The 25,029-nt window shown below is 40.4% G+C and overlaps 1 protein-coding gene across 1 annotated transcript in view; it reads left to right on the top strand.

Moving 5' to 3' along the window:
• Positions 1 to 25,029, top strand: part of CLASP1 (cytoplasmic linker associated protein 1) — a 171,113-nt gene that overhangs the window by 95,268 nt on the left and 50,816 nt on the right. The window contains exons 20-25 of the mRNA XM_059476504.1: positions 5,365 to 5,472; positions 6,954 to 6,980; positions 8,392 to 8,559; positions 13,671 to 13,778; positions 21,244 to 21,347; positions 24,747 to 24,991. Coding sequence (XP_059332487.1) covers positions 5,365 to 5,472; positions 6,954 to 6,980; positions 8,392 to 8,559; positions 13,671 to 13,778; positions 21,244 to 21,347; positions 24,747 to 24,991 — 760 coding nt within the window. The remainder of the gene's footprint in view (positions 1 to 5,364; positions 5,473 to 6,953; positions 6,981 to 8,391; positions 8,560 to 13,670; positions 13,779 to 21,243; positions 21,348 to 24,746; positions 24,992 to 25,029) is intronic.

The following is a 25,029-nucleotide window of genomic DNA, read 5'->3' as shown; positions in this document are numbered from 1 at the left end:
AAAACCCTTTATTCAGGATTGAGTGTCCTTCACTCAATAATGAAACTGAGTAAGGTCTTCTGCCAACTCTGTGATCCTGCAAATTGAGTCAGGAACTGCAGGGAAGATAGAACTTTGTATTCTTGACATAAATGTAAAAATTAAGAGGGTGGGGTTAAAAAAAACATCCTCTTGCTCTGGAAACAGAAGGAAACAGAACATAAAGCGGAAATGTCATCTACATTTGTGCTCCTGTGGTTTGTTTTGGGTTTTTTGCAGGTCACCAGTAAGTAATTTAAGAGAAAATTCCTCTGTTATTTTGTGTGGTTCAGCTTGACATTAAATCTGCGGTCTGGTTCCCATCATGGCTTTCTGTAGCTACATTGTAAAATCCTGCTCATTCCCCTCAGCTGGCTGCCAGCATTGTGTAGACTTGGCCATTCCCTTCTGCTTTGCCCTTGGTTCTCCTCACAGTTTGGTTTGGAGTCAGGCAGCTCAAACAAAGGAGCAAGATAGAGTAGGTGATGCCTGTGCAAGAATGCCAGCTAAGAGCTGAGTATCAGTCCTTTGGTTTGAAGTTGTGACATCCCAACAATTGGCAAATGCTGTAGGAATGCACCTCCTTATGGAAAGGTAGGTGAGTCTGTATTCCAGTGAGCCTTGGGCAGGTCTTCATGCAGTGCACAGATGTGCCTTGATTGCCCAGACTCTCATGAATGGGGATCTTCTGAACTGCATTAAGAGCTTTACACACAGAAAGAGATAAACCTTTACAGTCTTGATCTTCACAGCTAGTGCTAGGGAGGTGACCCTTGTGCCTTGTTTGTTATACCTGATTAAAAGGAAAACATTAGAAAAGTTTCTGCATATTTTATCATGAAACAGCTTTTCAAGTAATATTTTAAAAGGCTGCATAATACTTTCATTATTAGAATGGTTCAGAGCATTTGTGTTACCTTTTTTACAAAGCAAGCATGAAGTCAAGCCCTTCAGACAAAGCCGTTCTCCAAAAGGGAAAGCATAAATGCTGGTTTGACCTGCGACAGGCAAGCTCAAAACAAAATCAACAGTTTGCAGTCAGGGGCAAAATTTTTAATGGTTTTGAGTACTCACCAGAAAGGCAATAAAATGGGGCTTGTTGCAGTTTTCAGATAACTTAGTCTCAGGTGTCCACCTTGAGTGCATTATCAAAGGCTTTAGGAGTAACACAAGTTGAAAGAAATCATCATTCCTGTTTTCTACTCTGCCTTAAAGCTCTCCCTTATCCTTAAGAGTGAGGCTTGATTCAAAGTCATGACTGACAGTGGTACCTTACACAAAATTGCTCAGGTAGCAGGTTTTTTGCTTTTCTTGCTCCATCCCTTTGCAACTGCTGAGTTGATTTGGCTGTGTTTGTTTGTGTAGGGTGAAGTGTTCACTGAGCCCTCTGCTTTGGAGGGAGATCTCGTGTAAAACCCTGAGGCAGCACAGCCTGATGGTTTCCAATAAGGATCAAGTGCCTCTCAGGGAAGATCATTGTGCAGAGTCAGGTCTTTTTAACATTGGAGAATTGCTAAATATGTATAGAAACCATTCTGATGGAAGTTGTAAAAAGTTCTTTAAATATTATCTATGTTTTTAATTGATCTCTGTGTGTCTCCCATGTCCATGTGTTATTTAGCAGTGACACAGCTAGGGCTAGAGGCTCTTTCAGGAATGTTTTTCTCCAAGTGGGGCAAAACCCCCAGTGCTGAGTAACATAAATGCATGAATGTGATCCCTGGAGAGACCATCATTGCCCCAATGTGTCCATGTATAACTTGTATGGTTGTAGGTGTCCCTGTTCACTGCATGGAATTCATTAAAGTGAGTTGTGAGGCTGTTGCATACCATTTCTAGACTATTTGAAAACCATTTTCTTCAGTGTCATGCAGACTGAGTGTCACAAAGCCTTTGGCTGTTCTGTGCACTGGGGGTGGGGATGCTGCAGTATCCATCCAGAGGACTCAACCTCACTGCCAGGTGAAGCCTCTTGTAAAGCACAAATGTTATCACAGAATCTTCCTTAATTTGTTCCTCTTCTGAAAAAAACAAAACAAAAAAACCCTTCTAGGTTTAGGCATTTGTTAGACATTTCAGGGTTGATTCTGAACCATTGTTCTAATAACGACAATAACTTTAAAAAATAAAACCAAAATCTCCTAAAAATCCAGAAATGGTTTCTTAACACAACACGTTTATATGGAATCTTTCAAAATCTTTTCTGTACCAACAACAGTGTGTCACATGTCAAATTTAGATCAAGGGCTTTTTTATGGAAATAGTTTCATGGTTTTTGGAAACCATGTTGGGGCAGTCTTTATCTGTTCCTTTGCTGTGCTGTTGTTAGAATGCAGAAATACTTTTAAAAGCAGCAGAAAAATAATGGTTGTGAAATATGGATTGCTACATCTGTAGTTTGAACTAGATATGGAAACAAACCCACTTGAAAGCAAAGAAGTTTTGGGAGGGGAGGTGTTTGCTTGAATTTAAGAACAAGAAACATTCTAAATAGCTTACTTGATATTATATTTCCAGTTCTGCTTGAAATGAGTTTTTCTGTCTGGGTTAGAATGATAGAGATAAAGCCACACACATGGTCCTATGTGCAAATAACTCTTGGATGTGAATGCAGATTTTTGTTTTCAAATGAAATTCCTGGGGAGTGTAGAAGCCACATTTGTGTTGTATGGATTAACTACTATATATGCATATTGTACTTGGTATAATATATATTAAAAATCTATTTGCACAATGCAAGTCCAATGCAGTGTTAGTTCAAATGCTTGTCAGCATTTTTTGAAGGATGGGAAAATCTGTATCAGTGTTTGGACTCTGTTCTTACTGTGGAAGAACAACTCCTCTCACAGGGTTCTCTCTGACACCCAATAGGCCTAAATCAGTGTGCAAATGTACCAGTCCTAAAGGAAGCAGAATTTTGTTTCTGGACATTTGTTCATTCATTTACAAACTGCTGAAATTTGTAGGAATCTGTCCGCTAGCCCTCAGGGGTTTCAAAATAGGTCTGAATTTTCTTCTTCCAGTCCTGTTGATAATCACATGTTAATTAAGTTTGCATTAGTTCTGTTTAATTTTTTAAGCCCCTAGAAATGGTTTCAGAAGCTAGTCTCAGTTTCACTTTATATATTATTTTAGACTTGGTTTGTCTTAAGTTGGAAAAGTCACACATCTTATCCCTGTTTTCCCCTTCTTAGTCACCTGCTGATGAAGATACAAGAAAGGGGGGAAAAAACACCCCAAATTTTGTAGATGCAGAAAAATCCAGAAAATTTTGTGGGTCTTAAGTGGCCTTTGTGTAAGAGGAGACATCAGTCCCTTCTCACCCATTCTTGGCCCATGCACATCACTAAATGTGTCTTCCAGTACTGCCTGTTACTGTGTGTAGTGTTGAATTTCAACTTGATTTCCCCCTAGGACTTTCTGCAATGCCAAGGCCTCCCAATGGCCTTCTGGAGGGATGTAAATGAATTCCATTGCTGGTTCCTAAGATGGTCAGGTTTAAATTCTTGTCTTACTGTGATGCCTTCCTGACAGAAGTGAAGGGAAGCCTTGAGGTTTCTGAGAGGAGTGCGATGTCTGCCTGCCTGCCTTGGAGCCTGTGTCAGGCTTTGGGTCCACCTCATTAACAATTGACAGGGTGGCTCTGCTCACCTTTGTGGAGCTGTGCCAAGCTTGCACGGGGTGGGATCTGGCTGGCAGAGAGCTCTAGAGCTTGCCTCTGGCAGTGCATCAGGCTGACCCTTTGTAAGGGGCAAGAATGCCCTAGAGCAGAGGAATCTGCAGCCTTGCTTGTGGTGAAGAAGACATCAGCAGCCAGTTTTAGGGCAGTTGGACCCACAGGGGTGTGCTCAGAGCTTGTTCAGTTGAGACAGTGGTAAAAAAGTTTTGTTTGTGTTTTCCCAGTTTTCTGCTGATGATTCCTTCCTTGTCTATAAATACTTGTTTGAATGTACTTCCCTGTACTTTGCCTACTCAGCTCTTTTAAAGCTAGGTGCTGGTGGAGAGGTTTCAAGTAGAGCTGTCTTGTAGGCTTTTTTCCTTGCAAACAAATTTGCCCTTTCTTCTCAAAGTTAGGCATCTCCTTGTCACTTTGGGTCTAGCAGAAGCTTTCAGACCATGTTATGAATATTTTGAGAGCTCAGAGAAGGAACATAGCTCCCAACCGCTCTGTCTGGGCTGCCTGCCATTGTCTTGTCCTGCATGTGTTTTTTTGGGTGGGAAGTGTGTGTGTTTCCCTGTTCATATATCTCTGTATGCTTATGGTGGAGACAGAGGGCAGGAGATGACTATCTATAACCAGTGGGTGCAGTTGTCTAGACATCTCTTACCTGCTGTGGGTTTTTTCCTTTCATTATTGTGCCTGAGACTGGAAGTCATCCTCTGAATGCAGGATAGTGCTGGCATGAGTCCTGACAAAAGAACTTCAGTCTTGGCTAAGAACTGACATGTGGAAAAGTATTGATGGAGGCTTTCTTTGTGTTACTCTTAATTATCATTTCTTTCCCATTAACTAGAGACAGATAATTGAAGCATAGCACTGGAAAGAGCATTCTGTAGGAAACAACCGTACCCCAGGAAGGGGATGAACTGATGACCCTGTAAGCTTTCCTAGCTCAAATTTCAGTGGCTTTTCCATGAGGAAAGGATAGAACAAGGACTGAGAACACTTTGAGACTTTATATCCATTCTCTGCTTAAATAAAGAGAAGGCACACAGAATCTATTTTCCTCAACACTGATTATGTTAAATAGGGCTCTCCATTACAAGTAAAGTTGCACTGATCTTGGATAAATATGAGGGACCTGTAAACAGCAGGGAAAATTCAATGAGCCTGAAATAAAAGTGTGGTCAGGCTGTGTTGACAGACTGTCGCAGGAGTGCCTGCCAGCCTGTGCAGGTGGAGCAGGATATAAAGCACCAGACAGCTAGTTGGAAATCCCAGCGATGGAATTTGGGAGGGCATCTGTCACACCTGTCTCTGGAAGGGTGATCACCTTGTCAGAAAGTAATAATTTGATACAGGAAGCTGCATTTAGGAGGCTTGAATTTTTTTGTTGTAGATCCTTTGTTAAGAAGCTACTATAGAACAGGAGCAAAGGCTATGGAGAGGTAATATTTTTTAATTAAACTGGCTGATAGCATTACAGAAAGCAAAGAAGGCTTTGGACTATGGGCTGTGGCTGTTTCCACTCCCTCCCCTGCATCTCAGCCAGCCTAATAAAAGCTGTTGCCTCTCCCAGTAAATTTCTTTTGTACCCTGGCTAATTGTGTGCATAGCGTGTTAGACGCTGCTGCTGCCTTTGTGAGAGCCTTGCTAACAGTGTGCTTGTGTTTGCATCCCTGCAGGCCGGATCCGCACCCGGAGGCAGAGCTCTGGCAGCGCCACCAGCATCACCTCCACGCCTGCCGACACCCGGGGCCGCAGCCGCGCCAAAGTGGTGTCCCAGTCCCAGCGTAAGGAGCCTTTATTCTCGGGGCAGCAGAACAGAGTTACTCATGTGTTTCTCTTGAATTGCAGTAGCACCATCAGAGAATTGGGCTCCCTTTGGACAAATGGAATCCCACCTAGCCAGTGTGTGCTCCTGCTGCCAAACAGGGCCCCAAGTCCCGGTGCTTAATTGTGGCCTTCTTTTACCAGTTGTGCAGCAGAATTTCGTGTCGCTGTGATGTGTAGCTCTAAATAACTGGCACTGTGTCTTGCTGAGACACCCTCTGTGCCTGTAGCTGACTGCTTACCCTGCCAAGCCTCTCCTGCTTATGTGACTCTATTTTTGTATGTGTGAACACGTGAGCTGTCTAAAATTAATAGGGTTTGGCATCAGTTGAAAATAGGACATTACCTATTTTGTGTAGATATGGGAAAAAGGGTTCCGCTTTGATTCACATGACACATCTGCACTCTCTGGCTTCCTGGCAAGGCATGGTTTTCTCCTAGGAGCCACACATATGGTGCTGCTGCATATTTGTCATGTGTATCTGAGGAGAATTTTGTCACTCAGATTTAAAAAGGAACAGGAGGGAATGAGAAACTCCCTGTTATGAGGACCTTCAGCCTTGTGAATAGGAGATTGGGTTTGTGAAGGACCTGTCTGTTCTGAGGACTTGTCTTGCTTTGTACCCCTATTTGAAAGCCCTTCTCTGTTCATTCTTTCATTGCTTTGCTCTGTCATGCTGGAGGGTTGAAAAAGCTGCTTATAGCCTTGTGTTAGACTGGGTGATCTGTCTAGAAAGACATAGTATATTGAGCATGGGGCCAAATGGAAATCTTTACATTGAGGTCATAAGGATATATCTGGGCTTTGGGATGCTAATGTAAATTGATTTCTTCAGTATTGTACTTAGAACTTATCCAAAGCCAGAAGTCACCTTTTTCTTAGTTTGGAGAAAAATGGTCAGACCAAATGAGACAAGTCTCAGAAGTATTTAAATAATAGTTATTCTTTAAAGGTTTCAAAGATTATGGACCTAATATTTCTATATAATGCCTTATGAAGATTTCAGGTGGTCGTGTCTGGACCTGCTGTCTTGGTCTAGTGTTTGCTGAGTTTCTCAACCAGATGTGATCTTTATCCTTAAACAAATGTTGCATGGAATTATGTACAAATTTAAATATGTTGAGTTGGTCACATAACCAGATTCTCCATGCCCACCCAGTGGATAACCATGTTGTAATTTCACAGACTGGGCTGGGGTGCAGTTTAGAGCAGAGCTTGGGTCTTGGTTGACATTTTGCTGAGAAGATGGTCAACCTTGGGAAGTTTAGTTGCATCTTCTGCACATTAACTCACTGCATTCTGCAGAGCTTTAGGAGTGACATGTTTGTAAATAAATCTGTGTGTATTGTGTATAGCACAAACCGCATGCTGAACGCTGTATTGTCTTGCTGTCTTTTAATCCACTTTTTGCCTGTCCCTTGGTCTGCCCTCATAATCAAGGATCCAGATCAGCTAATCCTGCTGGTGGTAAGAAACATTTTCCCTTTCTTGCTTTTTCACCTTATTTCCTTCACATTTTTTAACTGCTAAGCTTTTAGCTTTCCTTATTCTCTCCTAACTGTAAGACTTAAAAGCATTTTGTTGAAGTCATAAATCAAAATGTGTATGGCAGGGGACTTTGCTTTCTCCCACTAATCAAACATGGTAAAGCATATGTTCTGATGTCAAAGCTGGCTCACTGCTGCAGCTCGAACTCCAGGGGCTGAATTTTTGTCTCAGTTACTTCAGTGCATCTCTGCTCACATCAGTGAGGTGACTCTTAGGTGATGGTGCTGTGTGGAAGACTGGCACCTGTCACTTTGGGGTGGGGAGAATGGAGCTGGCATCTCATACAGTATTGGAGGGTATTTGATTGGTTCAGAATGGCTCTGGCCAAGAAATTGGAGGGGACAAGTGACTTCATATATGTGCCATGGTATTGTTCATGATGCGAAAAGAATTCCCTATCTTCTTACATTAAGACAGAAGAAAAGTTTCGTTGTACTCTAGTTGTAACAGTATTTGGAAATGAAATTTTTCTGAGATGTAAGATGCATTTCAGCAAGAAATCAATGTGAATATTAGTTCAAAATGTGAGCTTGCCTGAGTATGCTCTTGGAACCCTTTCAAATATACTTTTCCAGGCTGTTTCAGCAAATAAATTTAATGTCAGAAATAGTAATGACAACAGCAGATTTTCAGGGACTCACATACTCATTTCTTAGAAGAAATGTAAAGTTGCCATGGACTATTCAAACAGGCTAACTATTGAAGTTGCTAAAAATTTTTATTATCTGAAAAAGAAATAACTTAGGTTTAACCAGCCAGACCTAAGTAAGCCAGCATCTCTATGAGTGTGATGCTCATGGGATTTATCCATTATTGTGCTGATCTGTTCAGACGTGGTGGGTATTTTATTTTCCTTCACTGAATTATTGCAGAAAAGCAATGCCACCACTGCAGTGTAGCACAAAGGTGCCTGAACTGACTTGCAGCAGGTGACCTGTGCCAGAAGCCAAGGCACTGCTGCACAGCTCTGCACACAGCCTGGTTGGGGTTGCTTTATGAGGAGGTGAGGCAGCCTGTAAATCCTTTGCTGCTGCAGCAAGGCTGCCCCAGCACCTCTGCAAACTCTCCTAAAGCCAGCTAGGGTGTTCATACACTGCAGTGTCTGCTTTGGGCTTGATCTTCATGGCTAACAGAGGGTTCCTGATGTCAGTGTTCATTGTCCATAGGCTTTTCTCAGTCTTCTTGAAAGCTTATAGGGAATACTCCCATTAGTTTTCTGAGGGATTTGGATTAGATTCTTACATAGAGTTGACTGTGTTCCAGTTTTGCTGTGTGTTTAAAATCTTGGGGGATTTTAATTGTTTGTTCCTCGTTTCTGGTTCTCTCCTAGCTGGTAGCCGGTCTAGCTCTCCGGGTAAGCTCTTAGGAAGCTCCTATGGTGGCCTGAGCAGTGGAGCATCCCGAGTCCAGGCAGTGCCATCATCCTCAGAGAAGCGCAGCAAGATCCCGCGGAGCCAGGGCTGCAGTCGGGAGACGAGTCCCAACAGAATAGGCCTAGGTAAGAGCAGTCACTGCAGGGACCTGCTGGCCATGTGCCTGAAGGAGGGGCTTGCCTCGTGGCTGGGGAACTGTTCATGTCGCTCTTATTCTTCTGGGTTTTTCAGCTGACAAGTTAATGTGATTGTGGTTTGTAGGAGAGTAATTTTAATTTTCCAGGTTGAGCTTATGGTTTCAAAGTAAGCCTAAAGATGTCATGATGTGTTTTCTGTTTGAAATTCAACATGAGCAATTTTATTAGATCAGGAAGCAAGAACAATTGTGAATAACCATCAGAATAATGAGACTTCATTTAAGCTTATTCCTAAAATGAGTTGAGCAATCTTTACAGTCACATGGAATCAAGGGCAAAAAGTACCTTCTTGGATTATTTTAGAAATTTTGCATTTGAAATGGTTTGCTTCTCTCATCCTTAATATCCTGGCCATGTTCTTAGAACACGTTTTAGACTTATGTAGTAATTGTTCTGCTTTTGATACTTTCATCTCAGTGACTGTTATGTAAATATTCTGTAATAGTTTCTTTTTTTCAAATTTATCAGCAGACTTTTTTTTAAAGTCAGGTAAGTAAATATCATGTATATAAAACTTTATGTATCTGAGTTGAAGTGAAAAGTTATTCAGTGTGCTGCCTGAACATTTTCATTTTTAATATAAATTATTTTATAAGTTTGAAGCTAATGTAGAAGAACATTTTAAATCATACTGATTCTAAATTATTTTTATCTCTAGAAACTTTACCAGTAGATTAAAATTTATTGAAATTGTAGCCTTACTGTTGGCAGTTAAATTTGTAACTATTGCCTTAGCAATAGTTTTATATTTTACATTTGAGCTGCATCTTTATGCAGAGAAGGTCGTTAATAAAGAACTATTTTATTCATTCTTTCCAGTATACTGAAATGAGTTTAAAGCACCTGAGTGTATATGCCATTATGATTCATAAAAAATACTGCATATTCATTGTGACTGCTTTTCCAAATTCAGTGTTCTTCTCATGTCTGATCTATTTTATGGGCTCTGTATGAGTACATTATGCTTTTCTGTTTGTTGCTTTGAAAATGTAAAGCGCCTCCCAAACACTAGAGGTAATTGTTCTGCTGTCACTGTGTAGAAGAGCATTGTTTTTTAGGAGGAAGCAAAGAATGGTGGATGGTACCATCACACATGCTTAAGCTGATCATCATACTGTGTGGTCTGACTTGAAACATTCTTGAGCACCTGAAGGGAAATTGCCTTGTGTAGAATCCTCACTCTTGGGTTGCCTGCTTTCAGGTATATTACAGGAGCCTTAAATTCTTTTGAAAGAGTAGTTTGTATCATTTCTCTGATGTGCTCCCTGAGAACATAATTAGTGCTTGTTCTTTGAGAGTGGGAGAGAGATCTGACATGTATCAGTGTGTGGCTTTTACCTATCACCTCCAGGTTGGTGGACACAGCCTGGGTTGAGCTGGTATGGGAACAGGAGTGTCTGACACTTTACTGTTCAGATGCAGAAATTCTTTCTATTTATTGGATTTTTAAAGTTGCAATACTGACCCAGATGGAGATAACTTTTGAGCTGTCAGCTATATACCATTATTCCATTGTACTTATGACTTTATGACATAGTAGCTAACAGTACTTTATGCTTTTTTTATTGTGTTGCTTCAGTCTCTATATTTTCTTGATATTTTATTTTGTTTGTTCATTTCATTAAATAAACTCCCACTCACCTTGATTCCAAATACAGAAACCATCCCCTGGGGTTTTTCAGGCTCTCCTGGGGCAGTAGCAATAATAGAGCCCTCTGCATGTGGATGCTGTTAGTATCAGTACCTTGCTGCTAGCTTTGATTTCCATGATGACTACAGGTATCCATGAAGTAGATTCCTTCTGTGTGCTGGGAAGCTTGAAGAAGATTTTGTTTCCCCAGAGGCAGTACAACAAGGAACATTCAGTGTTCTGAGGTCCTGTGTGGTCACCTGTATGTCTCTGCTTCTGACACTTCAGTTTTAAGCCTGCCTCTGCTGTCTGCTCAGTGAGTTTTATAAGGGAGGGAGGAGTGCAGTCCATTTAATCTTGAGCATTTCTTTGGGCTCCTTGAAGGAGATCTTGTGCTCAAACAGATGATGTCCATTTCCCATGGATTGAAAATTATCAGCCTGAAGTTAATTGTGCTGGATGCTCTGCAGATCATGTGGCACAGCTGGATCTGAAAGAAGTGAGAGATACAAGACAGCCATTCTCCAAAAAGTGGAGCAAGCACAGCTGCCCATCAGCTTCATGCAGCAGCACTATTTCTGTTGGGGTTATGCTGTGTACGTTCATTGGAAACTTGCAGGCAGTTCTTGACTTGCCTTGCCTGGGTGTTCCCCACTGCAGAGCTTTCCTTTGGCTGTTTGGCAGAATTTCAGGCTCTTTAAAATGCTGCTATTGATGTAAGAAAGCGTCTGCTGATTTTCAGTCTCCACTTAAGAATCATTAAAATTCACACCCTAATGAAATACCAGTTTCTTCTGGTAGATTGGTAAACAGGGGCACTTTCATGTTCTGCTGGGGATATTTGCATCTGCTGGGTTCCACTGGCATAAGACTGCTGGATAGTGTGTTTTAATAATGGTGGGAGCCATGTCTAAGTGCTCTGACTTTCCAGGTGAAATTGGTAACAGTACACATTACAATATTGGAATATTATTGGAAAGAACTCATCCTTGTCTTGTCCTAGACTTTCTCACAGCAGAGCTGGCTGTGGACACACTGTGTGCTTTCATGCTGCCTTCTCCTCTTAATCCATTTTGCTATTCATTCACTTGATTTCTGTCCAGCTTTTGGGGATTGAGAATTCTCCAATTGAGACTTGGTCAGTCTTCTTTGCTTTTGCTCCCTGCACTGCAGAGACAGGCTGTGACAGTGTGAGAGACTTAGCTAAGTGACAACACTGCTGGCCTTTACTGCTGGCAGTGTCTAAAGGAAATAGTCTGAGTAGCTAATACAAAATCTTCTTTACACAACATGGTGATGAAAATGTGGGGCAGGTGCCTGGGAGTCCACAGCAGACTCATCCTTCAGTTTTTTTCAATCCTTTTTTTTTTTCCCCTTAATTTTCTTTTGTATCCAGCAACATGCAACCCTTTTATTTGACCATTAATCCTGAAGTACCCAATGTTTGGCTTTGGTTATTCTGTTTGTGCAGTCAGTATTATGCTTCATCTGTAGCATTGTCCTACTAGTGTAGGACAATGCAATTAAAGTGCATTTTCATCATATTCATGCTGCTGCTGTTAGCTGGTATGGAAGGAGAATCTGTTGTGTGCATCCAAAATTTTTGTAAGCATTCGTATCTCTCCCTCTCTAAAGAGCCTTTACTGTTTTAGTACAGTTGTATTATAGAAAAGATGGGCAGATCTTCTCTGTTTAAGAGAAATGACTGCTTGTGCAAACCTGATGTGAAGGCTGCCATTATTTACATCTAAGCATGAGACCCAAGAATGAGAAGGTTGCTTCTAGAGAGTCTGCAATTTCAAACCAAGTATTTGTTTGGAGAACTTTAGTGTTACTCTTACCTGTAGTTCACTTGTCAGCTTTTTCCCTTGTACATCTGAGATGGGATTATTGTACTCATGAACCCTAATTTCATCCAGCTCTTATAATTTAGTCTGTCTTACTTATTGTAAGACCATCTAAGTCACTATCATTAGACATTGTGGTGATCTAATCAGCTTGGTTCATTGCTCATCTCACGTTGTCTGACATCAGAGGTCAACCATCAGAACCATTAATTCATCACAGAGATATGAACTTGGTTTTGCAAAACTGGGAGGGATTTGACAAAGCAAGAATCTGGCAGAAGACTCTATTTGAATTTTAAAACCTAAATATGAAGGTTTCTATTTTGTTCTGTACTGTTTTGCTTGAAGGACGCTTCAAGGATGTGAGAGCACTGAAGCACTGTAGAGGAACTTCAGCTTTAGTCTAGGCATTTAAATTCTGTATACAAACCAATAGAGATTTTTAAGAATATATATATATTCTGAAGCATGCAAATGACATAGTTTTTATAAAAATGAGGGTACAGTCAAAGTGTTAGCACCCTCATGTTCATGCATATGTACCTCTGCTGTGTTGTCACCGAAGCTGGCAGATTAGGTTTTACTCTGTGCCTGAGAAAATTCCTCTGTGGCGGCTCCTGAACACTTGAAATATGGTACTGCCTTTTTATAACAGCAAGGGAAATCCCTCTTGTCATTAAATTCTTCTGACAATTAAGAAGCTGGGTTTTGCCCTAAGAAAATATTGTATTCTTCATCAGGCATAAATCTTACTAAATAACTTTCTGCAAGAATTTTTGAAACATTCAGAGTCTCAAACATATGCAAGCATGTAGGGTTTTCTACAAGTAAGGAATATAGTTTAAAGCTCCCCTGAAGTGTGCATAAGCCTCAAACTGTGTGCATATAAAATCGTAAAGATAAACTTCTAGAAATGTCTGAGGAGCAGAAGTTAGCTTCTGTTAAATATCTGAAGCTACCGCTCTCTTCAAATTCAAATCACTTTTTAACCTGTCTTTCAGGTATTCAGGTTCTAAATATTTTTTCCCCAGTATCTTTCATTAGAGAAAGATATCTCTACAAGTCTGTGCAGTACTCCTTTTTTTTTCCTTAGGATATTTGTTCAAAACAACTCTCCCTGTGAAAGGCAAATCTATGTAAAAACATCATATTGGTATTAATTACTTAAAGAAATTTTTCTCTGCTCATTTGTTCCAGAAGGGTGTTTATTTTAAAATGAAGGAAGAAATATTCCAGAAGGGTTTCTTTCAGCCTCATCTCTTTTGCAACAGTAGAGCTTCCCTAAATGATTGAAGATTCCTGCTCTACTTGAATAACAAAACTTGGATTGCTTAAGAAAAAAGCAGACTGTCAGTCAGACATTAAGGCTGCTGAAATTTCACATCACAAACACAGCTCAGCATGTAAGGTAGTTGGTTTGTAAAGAGCCTGAGCAGGCAGCTACAAATTGTAATTACTAATGTAATAATTACCATAACTAACAGAACTGTGACTTGACTTTGAGCTTTCTGTCCTCATTAAACTTGTTCACCTTCTCTGAAACTCTCCATGCTGCATGCTAGCACGGAGCAGTCGCATCCCCCGACCCAGCATGAGTCAGGGGTGCAGTCGTGATACCAGCCGTGAGAGCAGTCGAGATACAAGCCCTGCTCGGGGCTTCCCTCCACTTGGTGAGTACATGTAGGCATTGGAGCTTTAAGGGTCAATATTTTTTTTCCTTTTTCCCTTGTTGTGATTACCCTTTCAAGACACTGCTAGGTGGAATGAGCTCTTTTCTGTCCTCTGGATTCCTGACACTCCCCGTTTCCAACCCCATTTTTTTTTCCCCCTTCTGTTTTCTTCTGCATGCTTCAATTCTGGTTCTCAGCACTTCACTGTTAGCAGGGAAATAGCTTAGTTTGAACTTTTGCAATTTTTAGTTTGATTGAATCAGCTTCTATTGGGCTGCTGTGCTTCGCTTAATCACACTGATGGAAATCTATGGGAGGGCAAGCCTGGATTTTCTAGGTCACACTGAAGTAGTTTTTGTAGCATTGTAGCCTGTTGTTGAGTGACTCAATTATTCATGATTGGATTTTCTTACAGCTAGGTACAGTTACAGTATATAATTTCTATCCTGAATCCTCCAGTGGAGATAGCACCTCTCTTTTTGTAGAGGTTTTACAGGATAGTCAATCATCAGTTAAGTTTTACATGCTGTGGGAAGCTTTGTCAGGCAGTGTAAAACCAAGGAAAGACTGAGATTTTAAAGGAGCATCATGAAACTGCAGTTAAAGTGTACAGTACAAATAGAAAATCTTATTACACTTACCATATGCAGGAGTTTTTCTGCACAATGCTGAATACAGCAAGACAGTTAATGTTTCTGATCAAATGTCATATCATATGTTCAACCCAATACATTACTTCTTGTATCAAAACTTGTCATCTCAGACATGAAATACAGTAATCTCCAGGCTCTCTTCATTTATGTAGTAATTCAGTGAAGAATGGTGTTACAGTATCTATTTTGCACATAGTGACAAAATACAGTTATATGATGTAATGTGTAAATGGAAGAGATCATAAGTTTTAATATTGGAGAAGCTTTTGGGTTCAATGATTTCATTATATTGAGCTATAAAATAATCTGTTTTACATTATGATCTCAGCTTCTGCTGAGAAATGGAAGGAGTTCAACTTTGCACTCATAACTTGGTTCATAGCTCTTTAAGATAAATAGATGAACATTTTATTGATTAAATGAGGCTGATTTCATACCAGATCTAGAAAAAGGCAGTAGATCCATAACTGTAGCTTATTTTTATAGTTAACCTGCCTAGCTTTAATTTTGAATGAAGCTTTTTTCCTCCAGCCAAAATGTATAAGTAGGCTGGATTTCAGTATTAATTTGTCAGTGTTGTATGTCACTGTGCTGTGTTTTGTTTATTTTATGGAAAATACAGTCATTGAAATACTGCCTTGAGCCCTTGTTCTGAAAAGCAAATGCAGTGTATCAGAACCACAGTTGGTGTGAGCTTTGGACTTCTACCAGGGCTGAATCTGACTCTTACTCTGACTATAAGTGTACAGTCAGTTACAGACGTGTGTTATACTGTTTTATTGTGAGGAAAGCATAATCTCCTTTTAGTTCATGATTTTTAATTACCTTAAGAGTAATGCATTTCTAGAAATACATGTTATTAGGCCATAAACGTTACATGGGGAGGAAATATCAATGTAACAACAAAAAAACAATGTAGTTGTTACCTTATTACCTTTTCTTGTGTTTTCATTGAAATGCTTTAAAATCAATTATGTTCATGAATTTGTTAATTATGTGGTGTGTAATTCATCTCAAAGAAATTTATATATGTCAGTTTAAGCCAAAACAGTGTGGTTCTCTTACAGTATTGTTAGAACCCAGTTAATCTTGCAATAATGCAAAGGTAATATAATCCTGCTGTTCATAGTCTGGTTTTGCTTATAAAGATTAACTTGTATATTTGTGAATCATATTTAGAGTAACTGAATGGAAATGACAAGATTGTTGTATTTACTGGCATTATGGTCAATGTCAGCACTGGCATTCTGTTGTTTTGGGGCTGCAGTACAGGCACACATGTCTGTGTATCATGAGTCCTGCTTCCTAAGTTAGTAAAAACAGTCAGCCTCCTTGCAGAAATGTAGGTTTTTAAAATTTTTTTGTTATTCTTGTTTTTCCCTGGGCCTTGATCTTGCAGTGGTGTCCACAGGGGTACAGTGGATGGCTTAGGGGAAAGCAATGAACCTTAATTGTGAGGGGTTCAGTCCATAATCCTGCACTGATCATGCAAAACTTCCATGAGCTTACTTATGATATCCGTGGGATAATTCTCTTGAATAAATGCATATGTTCTCCATGGCCAAAGGCCACATTACATATAACTTTTAGTGAAGCTCTCAGAGTCAGAGAAACCCAAAATTTTATTTTTCTCACGTTGCTGATTCCTATGTCATTATATTAGTATTTGTGTTTATGAATGCTTTGCCTTAAACAGAACACTTAGAATTTTCTGCTGCACACTTACGTACATAACTGACAAAGCCTGTTTGTATTGTAAGGTGATTCTGCTTTATTTTTTCAGTTCCTTGACAGTACTAGTTATGATGTTAAAGCAGCAAGGCCTTCAGTGAGTCTGTGGTGATGAATTGCTTAAATGAACAATCGGTTTCTTGGGTCAGTTGCTTTGAGCTGGTGAGCATGTCATTGCTAGACATAGGGAAAACTTCTTTAGAAAGACAATTTCTGTAATTTGGGAATGACTGGGCCCGTTCTTCATTTGCTTTCATAAAGAACTCACTTGTATGCTGAAGCCAAGAACTGAGAGCCTCTCCAAAGGCATTTTGTGATTGATGTGCTGCTAACAACTGGGAATTGAAGTGGGAGCTATATTTGGCTTGGGCTCCTCTGCTACTGTGTGCACTCCATTGCTTTTAACAATTTGTATACATGTATCGTTCTAGATGGGTGTGTGATGTGCATATTCTCCTTAGCTCTGCATGTACATACTGAGGTTCAAGAAACATGTATGCAAAATTTGTTAAAAGCAAGGGACCTTTGGAAGTAGCAACACCTGAATATGTGTGTACGTGTGTTTACCTGGAAAAGAAACCAACCCGAGGACCTGTGCAGTGGTTGGTGACCTCCCTGTATGACTCTTCCTGCTTATGTGGTTACACATTCTCTTTGTTAACGTTGATTTTATTATGCATAGGCTAGAATGTTGTGGAAAAATACCTGCAAGCACAATTCGTCACCATTCCTCATGGCTTCACTTTGGGGTTTAGATCAGACACATCTAAACCCTTCTCTGTAGTTCCGTGCTCCACGTTCTCATGACGGCCGCCCGCCAGACCTGCAGGTCTGGAACGTGACCGATGTGCATCGGGGTGTTTTTGCTGAGCTGCACCCAGTTTGGGACTGTTCCAAATGAGCTCTGTCATGCATTGTGTTAATAATGGCCATGGGGAAGGGGGGAGCTGCAGGCGGAGGTGGGGCTCGCACTGTCGCTGTTCCGCATCCACGCGCAGCGCCATTCCCCGTCACTGTGAAACGCCTCTGCCGGTGGCACTCACACACATCCCTTTGGATTGTGGCATTTTCTGTCTCGGGTTCAATGTGTGTTAATCCTGTGGGTGTTGCCATTCCTTCTACTTGCAGCTTCTCGACGTCATTCCAGGTCCACTAGTGCTCTCTCCACTGCTGATTCTGTTGGGCAGTCAGGTGAACAAGCGCTAACTGCATGAATCCGCTTCTTAATCGTAGTCTTGTTTTACACCATCTTAACATTTGCCATCGTGTGCATCAGCCAGCACTTGGCATGTGCTTCTCACCGCTGCCGGGCTTTCTGTTCTGCTTTTGTTCAACGTGGCTTTTTGTTTTGAGTTTCATTTTTTGGATGTTTTTAATTTTGTGCATTTTAGGAACATTGTGAACAGTGTTTAAACAAAGGGTGATCCAGGGCTTTCTCAATTCTCCTGTAAATTGGATCAGTTGTGCAGCATGGGCTGAATCCTGACTGATGCAGAGTACTTGCAGATTCTTTTCCCTCTTTAGCAGTGTAGCACTTTTCAGTGCCTAGGACAGGATCCCAATGGGTTTTATCCCATTTATTACAAATATTCTGGGCTCCTGTCTCTATTAATGAAAGTTCTTTGTGGGATCCCCTCCAAAATACACAAGAGCAGCAAAAATTAAGCACCTGATAAGCTTTCAGAATGAACTTTGGAGCATAACACATGCTGATCCATCCTTCATATAATTCTCAAGGCCTTGCCAAAGTACATGGAAGCTTTTGAAAAAAAAAAAAATCCCTTAATTTCACTGGGCTTTGCATAATGCGACTGTTGGTTTCATCTAATGAGAAAAATCTGCAGATTCCAGTTACTTCTCTCCCACCCCTGTACTGGATTTGCAGTTATGGAGAACCTGTAATTCCTTTTAAATAAGGATATTTTACTGGGAATCTTAAAAATAATTGAATGAGGGCTGTTAGTTTCAGTACAACAGAGACTAAATTGTGGGGATAAAGATAATGTAGAAGATGAGGAGTTCAGTGTTTTCTTGGAGGCTAAAATCTTATAAGGAATTTGTTATAATGAAAGTTTTTTAATTAACACCCTTCAGATAGGGAGTGAAAAATACTGTTTCTCATGAGTCTAGTTAAATGGCTATCACTTAATTAAAACACTCAAAACATTTCGCTTATCATGTTACTCAACAGAAGTGATGCAAGCTGATTTGAGTGGCATTTTTCAGATAGCAATTTGAATTTGTATTTAATCAAAATAATTAAAAATATTTAAAATAGCTCAGATGTAATACAGATTTAAGCTTTGTTTGCTTTTGACTTCCTGTGATAGTCGCTTCATGTTTGGCTCCTGTGGTTTGGTACAATGCATAATCAAATTTTGTATGGTTACCTGTGTGCTACAGAAGGCCAAAATAGTCTAAAAAATGGCAAAATAGGATTAATAATGGTGGTTGCAAATTTTCACCAAGTTTGTAACAAGTATAGTGAATGAATCTGGCCAGGGAGATGAGGGAATGTGGCCAGAGCATAATCTGCAGATTTCTTGCCCAGTAACCTTGGGCTTGACTGTGCTGGTTATTCCTGGAGCCAGGTGTGTTCCCAGCCCCACATCAGACATACATTGAGGTCTCTCCTGTGGTCTTATTTCAGCACTCCAGGATGGCAACAGTGTCTTGGGGAGAAACCTGGAGTAACTTGGGTGTTGTAAATTCAAAAATCACTGAACAAAGTAGTTCAGAAGATTCCTCATAGCCGTGGAGATAGAAGCCAGCGTGCCACACTGTACTTTAATGTGTTAAAAAAGCTCAATTTTGTTTCTTTATGCTGGGTATTTAAACTGATCAACAATTGAATTACTTTGTCATTTTGTTCTTCATTTAAAAAAAACCCCAACCAACTATCTTCCCTTTTCTAATGTAACACTAAATTTATTCAAAAACAAATGACAGTGGTATTTTTCATGCTATGTAGTTTCAAAAGTTAAAGCCAAATTTTGATCTCAGTAGCACTTGAGTAATGTAATTGGTTTGGATTTAAATATAAAACCAAGTCCAGAACTTACCTCAACAGTTACAGGCCTTGTACTGTACCAGATCTCATTTATAGTTGGGAAAATCCTTGTCCTTTGTACAGCTTTATAGTGTATGTATCTCTGTAGTGGTGGCTTTAGTTTCAGTCAGACCTACTGCATTATCATCTCTGTGCTTCTGTTAAGTGTGCACAGACTTTTCCATTTTAGGAATAAAGCACTCTTTCATCTTCATATTTGAAATTATTCTTTGACCAAAGTGCATTAAAAAAGGGGATAGTAATAACACATACAACTTTTATTTCTTTGTGAAATGTCATGATTTGATTACTTTTTGGCAGTAGTTCTAAGAACTTTGTTTCTTTTTTTTTTTCCCCTTGTAATGTGTTTTGTAGAAAATGTGCTTTTGTTGTAAATCAGAAATGTCTTGTCTGGGCATGTAACTCTAAGAAACAGCAAATTTTGATAGGTATCACTTCTGTTTGAAATAAATATTAGTTTGCAGGGTTTTTTTCTTTTCAAAATACTTTGGACTTTAAAAATCTTCCCTATTTCCCCGCAGTAGCTTAATCTCAAATAAAGCTTTGTAATTAGGACAGTAGAACTGGCCAGCTTCAATCTCTGATATAAATTATGCATGTCAGTGTAAGCTAATCCCTAAAAGATATTTCAGTGCAGTAGGTTCATAAAAGAGAAAGCAATGAAATTTTTGATATGCAGTATTTTCCCCAAAAAACACATTAAGCTGCTGAATACCATGTTTGGCCTCAGTTTTGAGCAATTCCACAATATGGTTCAGCAGTTTGATAAGCAGTATTTTTCCACTGTTAAATTAATTATAGATGAAGTATTAAAAGACCTGTGTGACTTGACCCCACTCTCCTGCTGCTTGATGTGGATCAGCTGAAGGTCTCTCAAATGGGTTCCTGCAGCTTGATCCATGCACCACTGAATTTGCTGGCAAAACTCCTGTTGGCATGTGTGGGTACAGGGACAGAGGTGTAACATGTGTTCCAGGAGGGATAGTCTGAGTCCTGCATGAGCAAGCAACAGCCCACACAGAAAGAAAAACTTGGAATGTCATAACCAACCTGGCTCTGCTTATGGAGCAGAGCCAGGATCCCAGTATTTGGTACCTGATCTGCTCCCTCTAGAAGGACTCAGCTGCCAGAACCTGGCCTGTGATACTTAAGCTACTGATTCTGTCATAGCTCTGCTAGTAGACCTTTCTGAATTTGGCTTTGCAAAAAAAAAACCTAATTTCAATAACTTTTTTGGTAAACTGGGCAAATGATAGTAAACTAATTAATGTTAGGAGTGTAAATGGCATTTTAGAGTCAATGCCATTTCTTTGGATGCCATTGAGAGCTTTGCCATCAAATTCAAAGGGAAGAAAGATTATATTGTCTGCTCAAAACAAGTTTTGATATAGAGCTCTGGAATTTAAACTTCTTCTCAAGAGAACCAGAAACTGGAGTCACTTCACAAGTGAGTTGTTAACTTAATTCTTATACTGTGAAGGTGTAGGGGTATATTCTACTGGTTAATCAAGCCTTGAGACATAAAATAGACTAATCTGATGCTGCTAGTCTCACATCCTTGCCTGAGAGAAAAGGCTGCAGGATAGATGAGTGCTTGAGTATTTACATGTTCTGACACTGGGCATGGTTCTGTCTCTCTGAAGTTAATGAGAAGCTCTCTTGATTTTTGAGAGTGCCAGATTGGGATGGGCCTGTCTGCCTCTGACATTAGAATAAAACTTTGAGACAACTGAGTAAAAAGAAAGAGAAAATAGATACCCTGCTTCCCAGCTTAAAATAAATAAATGAAAAGTTGCCCTGAGGATCCAAAATTGCCTCCAACGCCCAACAAGCAATAGTTTATTTCTTACCCTAGTGGCAGACTCTGTGGAGCTCTGGGTAAAAGGGCATTTAATGGAAAAGCACTGTGAGTTCCCATAGTCCGTGGGGAGAACTACTGGGGCACCTGATTAGGATTCCAAGTGGATGTGAATTCATTTAACAATCCCTTTCACTGTTGTCTTTTGTGCAGACCGGTTTGGGCTCGGACAGCCAGGCAGGATGCCTGCTTCTGTGAATGCCATGCGAGTCCTGAGCACCAGCACTGATCTGGAGGCTGCTGTGGCTGATGCACTGGTAAGAGGGAAAATACAAAATGCTTCCAACTCCGGAAAGTGGCTTAAAGTTACCTGTACGTATGTTCTCCTCTTTCTAAATAGCTTTATCCTGATCATGCCAGTGTCTGATGCTGTAGAGTTACCTTTTGCTGGTTTGACTTTGGGAATACTGGCAGCAGAATGTTTTTCATGATTCCATGTCACTTCTCTGCAGCTGTTGTCAGACAGAGTGCTGTGGGTTGGTGCTACAGCTGCAGGATGGGTTGAATCAGCTGTTTGCCTTTCACTTGGCTGTCAGAGGATGTGATGTGCCCAGCACTGTGAGGGTGCTCAGCACTCAGGGGGTCAGAGATTTCCATCAGTCCTATTACCTGCATGAAGATTTTGTCAGAAGAACAGCATTCTCTGTTAGTGTCAATTCCTGACCAGGTTTTAGCAAGAACGAGTTTTTGCCCTATGTTATTTGCACCTGGGTAGATACACAGAGAGCTCATAACTTGGCTTGCATGGAATCTGTACCATCTCATGCTGTTATGGTGTAAGTTGAATTGTATTTGTCTGGTTTGCTGATAATACTTTCAAACATTCACTGCTTTTCCTAGCAAATTTTGTCATTTTAAAAAATGTTGCTCTCCTGTATAATCTTATTGTACTATGATATCTCTTGGATAGAACCCAGAAAGTGTCTTCTGCTTTTCAGAAGGCACATGATAAGCCTTTGTATGTACCTTATTTGGGGGAGCAAGGATGTGTAGAGGCAGGAGAAATTATTGTACAGTGCTAGCTGGGTACCCACTGGTCCTCTCCAGCTGTAGAGCTGAATGAGAGAAGGATTTCCTGATGTATCTTGAAACAGATCTCTCAGAATCTGTCTCAGATGCACTTTAAGGAAGATGAACCATGCTGCCAGTGTTTTTGGTAGATGGCCTTTCTCCATTTCCTAGTTCACTTTCCCCAAGGAGGGCTAACATTTTCCTTTTTGTGTCCAATTATCACCCCGCTCATGGCACCTATTAGAGTACTTCAAGAAAAATGGCCCTTTTTACAAAATTTATATTTTAAAACAAAGAAAGTACTTGTGAGCAAAGGTAGAGCAGTGTATAATGGATGGGACTGTTGCATTTAGTGGGTTGAATCACTGGTGAGCATTTTCATCACCAAATGTAACAGCTTGTGAGCCCATTTCTGCTCTCAGCACCTCAAATTTGCTACCAGAGCAGTTCAGGACATAATTACAGACAATGGTTTGCCTGTGTAAATGAAATCAGCCTTTATCCCTGCATGTGAGCAGCTGCTGAATACAGGTCTCTTAAGGGAGGAGAGTCTCACAGTATTTCAATTTACTCATGAGCCCTGAGATTTCTTTGGGTGTGACTTAATCTTCAGCAAGATTTAGAGTGCTCTTTTAAATATTCCAGCTTTGATGTTAAGTAACATTAAACTGAAATGTTAAAATTTTGAAGGGTTGAACACTTTAAAAGGGAAATACTTAAGTCTAGCTGGAAACTAGCTGGTGCTGCTGACTTGGTTGATCAATCTGAATTTGTACAGCTTCAGGAGATGCAATCTTGTTCATCCCTTCTTTCCCACCACCCCAGTTTTCTCTTCATTGCCTTCTGACAACAGGCAACTTACAAAGCCTGTGCAGGCTCCTTTTGAGAGAGTGTTGTGATGCCAGCTTTTACACAGTAACCTTGTTTTCAGAGAGTTGTCTTTTCCATGTAGTAAGAAATGAAAAAACTTCTCCAAAGATGGCTTCAGCCAAATCCTCAATTGAAACAAAACATGGTGGGTCATTCTGTGACTGCTACTCCCTCTGTACAATTGCAGTTGGATCCACTACTTCTGTTTGAGCTGGACTTGGCCTAAACCCACAGTGTCAATACTGGGAATCAGTGCTGGGGTCTGTCAGAAGAGCTCAGAGGGTGATGGAAACTTTGCTGTTAAGTGAGGCCTTTAAGCCAGTGGTGCCAACCAGGGGGTCTTAAAAGAAGCTAATCTTCAAAACAGTGTGATGTATGAACTGGGGGTTGAAAGAGAACTTGGCAAGTGAAGTTTATTAAGTGTGCTGTACTGTAGATAGCGACTTCCTCACATCAGAATTTCTTTGCATGACTCTAAAATGAAATGCTGCTAGTAATATGTGGGGAAAGATAAATCACTACCAAAATATCTGGTATCTTTCATTGTAGATTTCCTAAAAGTAAGAAAAGAGGTGCTGAGTATAGATCTGTTCCTAAAAAAGTTTTTAACAGATATTCTCACTTCCAAGATCCCTAAGGGAAATTGTAGCCAGTATGAGTAGTGCAACAGTTAGGAGATAAAGTCAGGCATTATTATACCCACTTTTATTTCGCAAAACTGTATTTTTTTTTTAATTTGCTAAGACACATTTGCTATACGTTTTTGTTGCAAAAACAAACCCTACATAAGCTTCTGACATAATTCTCTATGCTTTTTCCCACCCTTCAATATTTTCCTGCCTACAGCTGTTAGGAGACTCCAGGAGCAAGGTACTAGTGCTTTCTTGACTTTTTATTTCTACTTTCCAACTCTCCCCACCCTGTTGCTAACGCCCATGATACTGCATGTGAGTTAATTTCTATGCTTCAGTCCTCCAGTCCTAGTGGAAGCAAAACTCTGCTGGCTTCACAAGTCCAAGACCTGTAGGACTGGACACTGGAAGGAATTCTGTAGCAAACACTTTAGAATATACATATTTATTTTTTCATCCATTATCTTGTCAACCCTGTTCTTTTAAGGTTTTTTTAAGAGGTTTTTTGCTGCCAATTATGCTACTATTCTTTCTGTAAGGATCAAGACAGTCAAAGATGTACCTAAGGGAATTAGGTCCTCTAATGCCATGCTATGGAAATGAGTGGGATTTGAGTACTCAACTCCCTTAGTAGCCTCTGGAAAGAGTCCTAGCCCAGACTAACAGAGAAATTGCCATATCCAGAGCATTTCTAGAGTCACTTCAGTATTGATATCAAACTGACTGGGCATGTCAGCACAGATTCTTTTAGCTATTTCTTCCTTATCTTAATTTTTTTAAAAGTAGAGGTTGCATCGTCCTAGTATCTGCAACAATGGAACTGACCATTATTGCCAATAGAACATGTATTGTATTTAATTTCATTGCCAGTAACTTAATTCTACTGGGCATAAACACACCATTTTCATGCTGGGGTAGGCAGGCTCTCTTCCCCTGAGTCTCTCAGTCTCACTGAAATCAGTGGGCTCTGTCTTGCACTGCTGTGAGAGGTAAGCAGGCAATGCATGGTGGCATCTTTAAAACACTTCAGTCACTATCACAGTAGCACTAATCTCCTTTTTAGTGATTGCAAGTAGAATGTTTTGCTTTTGGCATCGATGTAACTATAAATAAGTTGATAACTCTGCGTTTCCCCTTTTCCAGAAGAAGCCAGTGAGGAGGAGGTATGAGCCCTATGGGATGTACTCGGATGACGACGCCAACAGCGACGCCTCCAGCGCCTGCTCGGAGCGCTCCTACGGCTCCAGGAACGGGGGCATTCCGCACTACCTGCGCCAGACCGAGGACGTGGCTGAGGTCCTCAACCACTGCGCCAGCTCCAACTGGTCTGAAAGGAAAGAGGGGCTCATAGGCCTTCAGAATCTGCTGAAGAGCCAGAGGACACTGAGGTGACTTCATAGATTTCTGGTGTCAGTAATTCATTAGG

The sequence above is a fragment of the Ammospiza nelsoni genome, chromosome 7 (genome assembly GCF_027579445.1).
Source record: "Ammospiza nelsoni isolate bAmmNel1 chromosome 7, bAmmNel1.pri, whole genome shotgun sequence".
Lineage (NCBI taxonomy): Eukaryota > Metazoa > Chordata > Aves > Passeriformes > Passerellidae > Ammospiza > Ammospiza nelsoni.
This window is presented reverse-complemented; position numbering and strand designations above follow the sequence as displayed.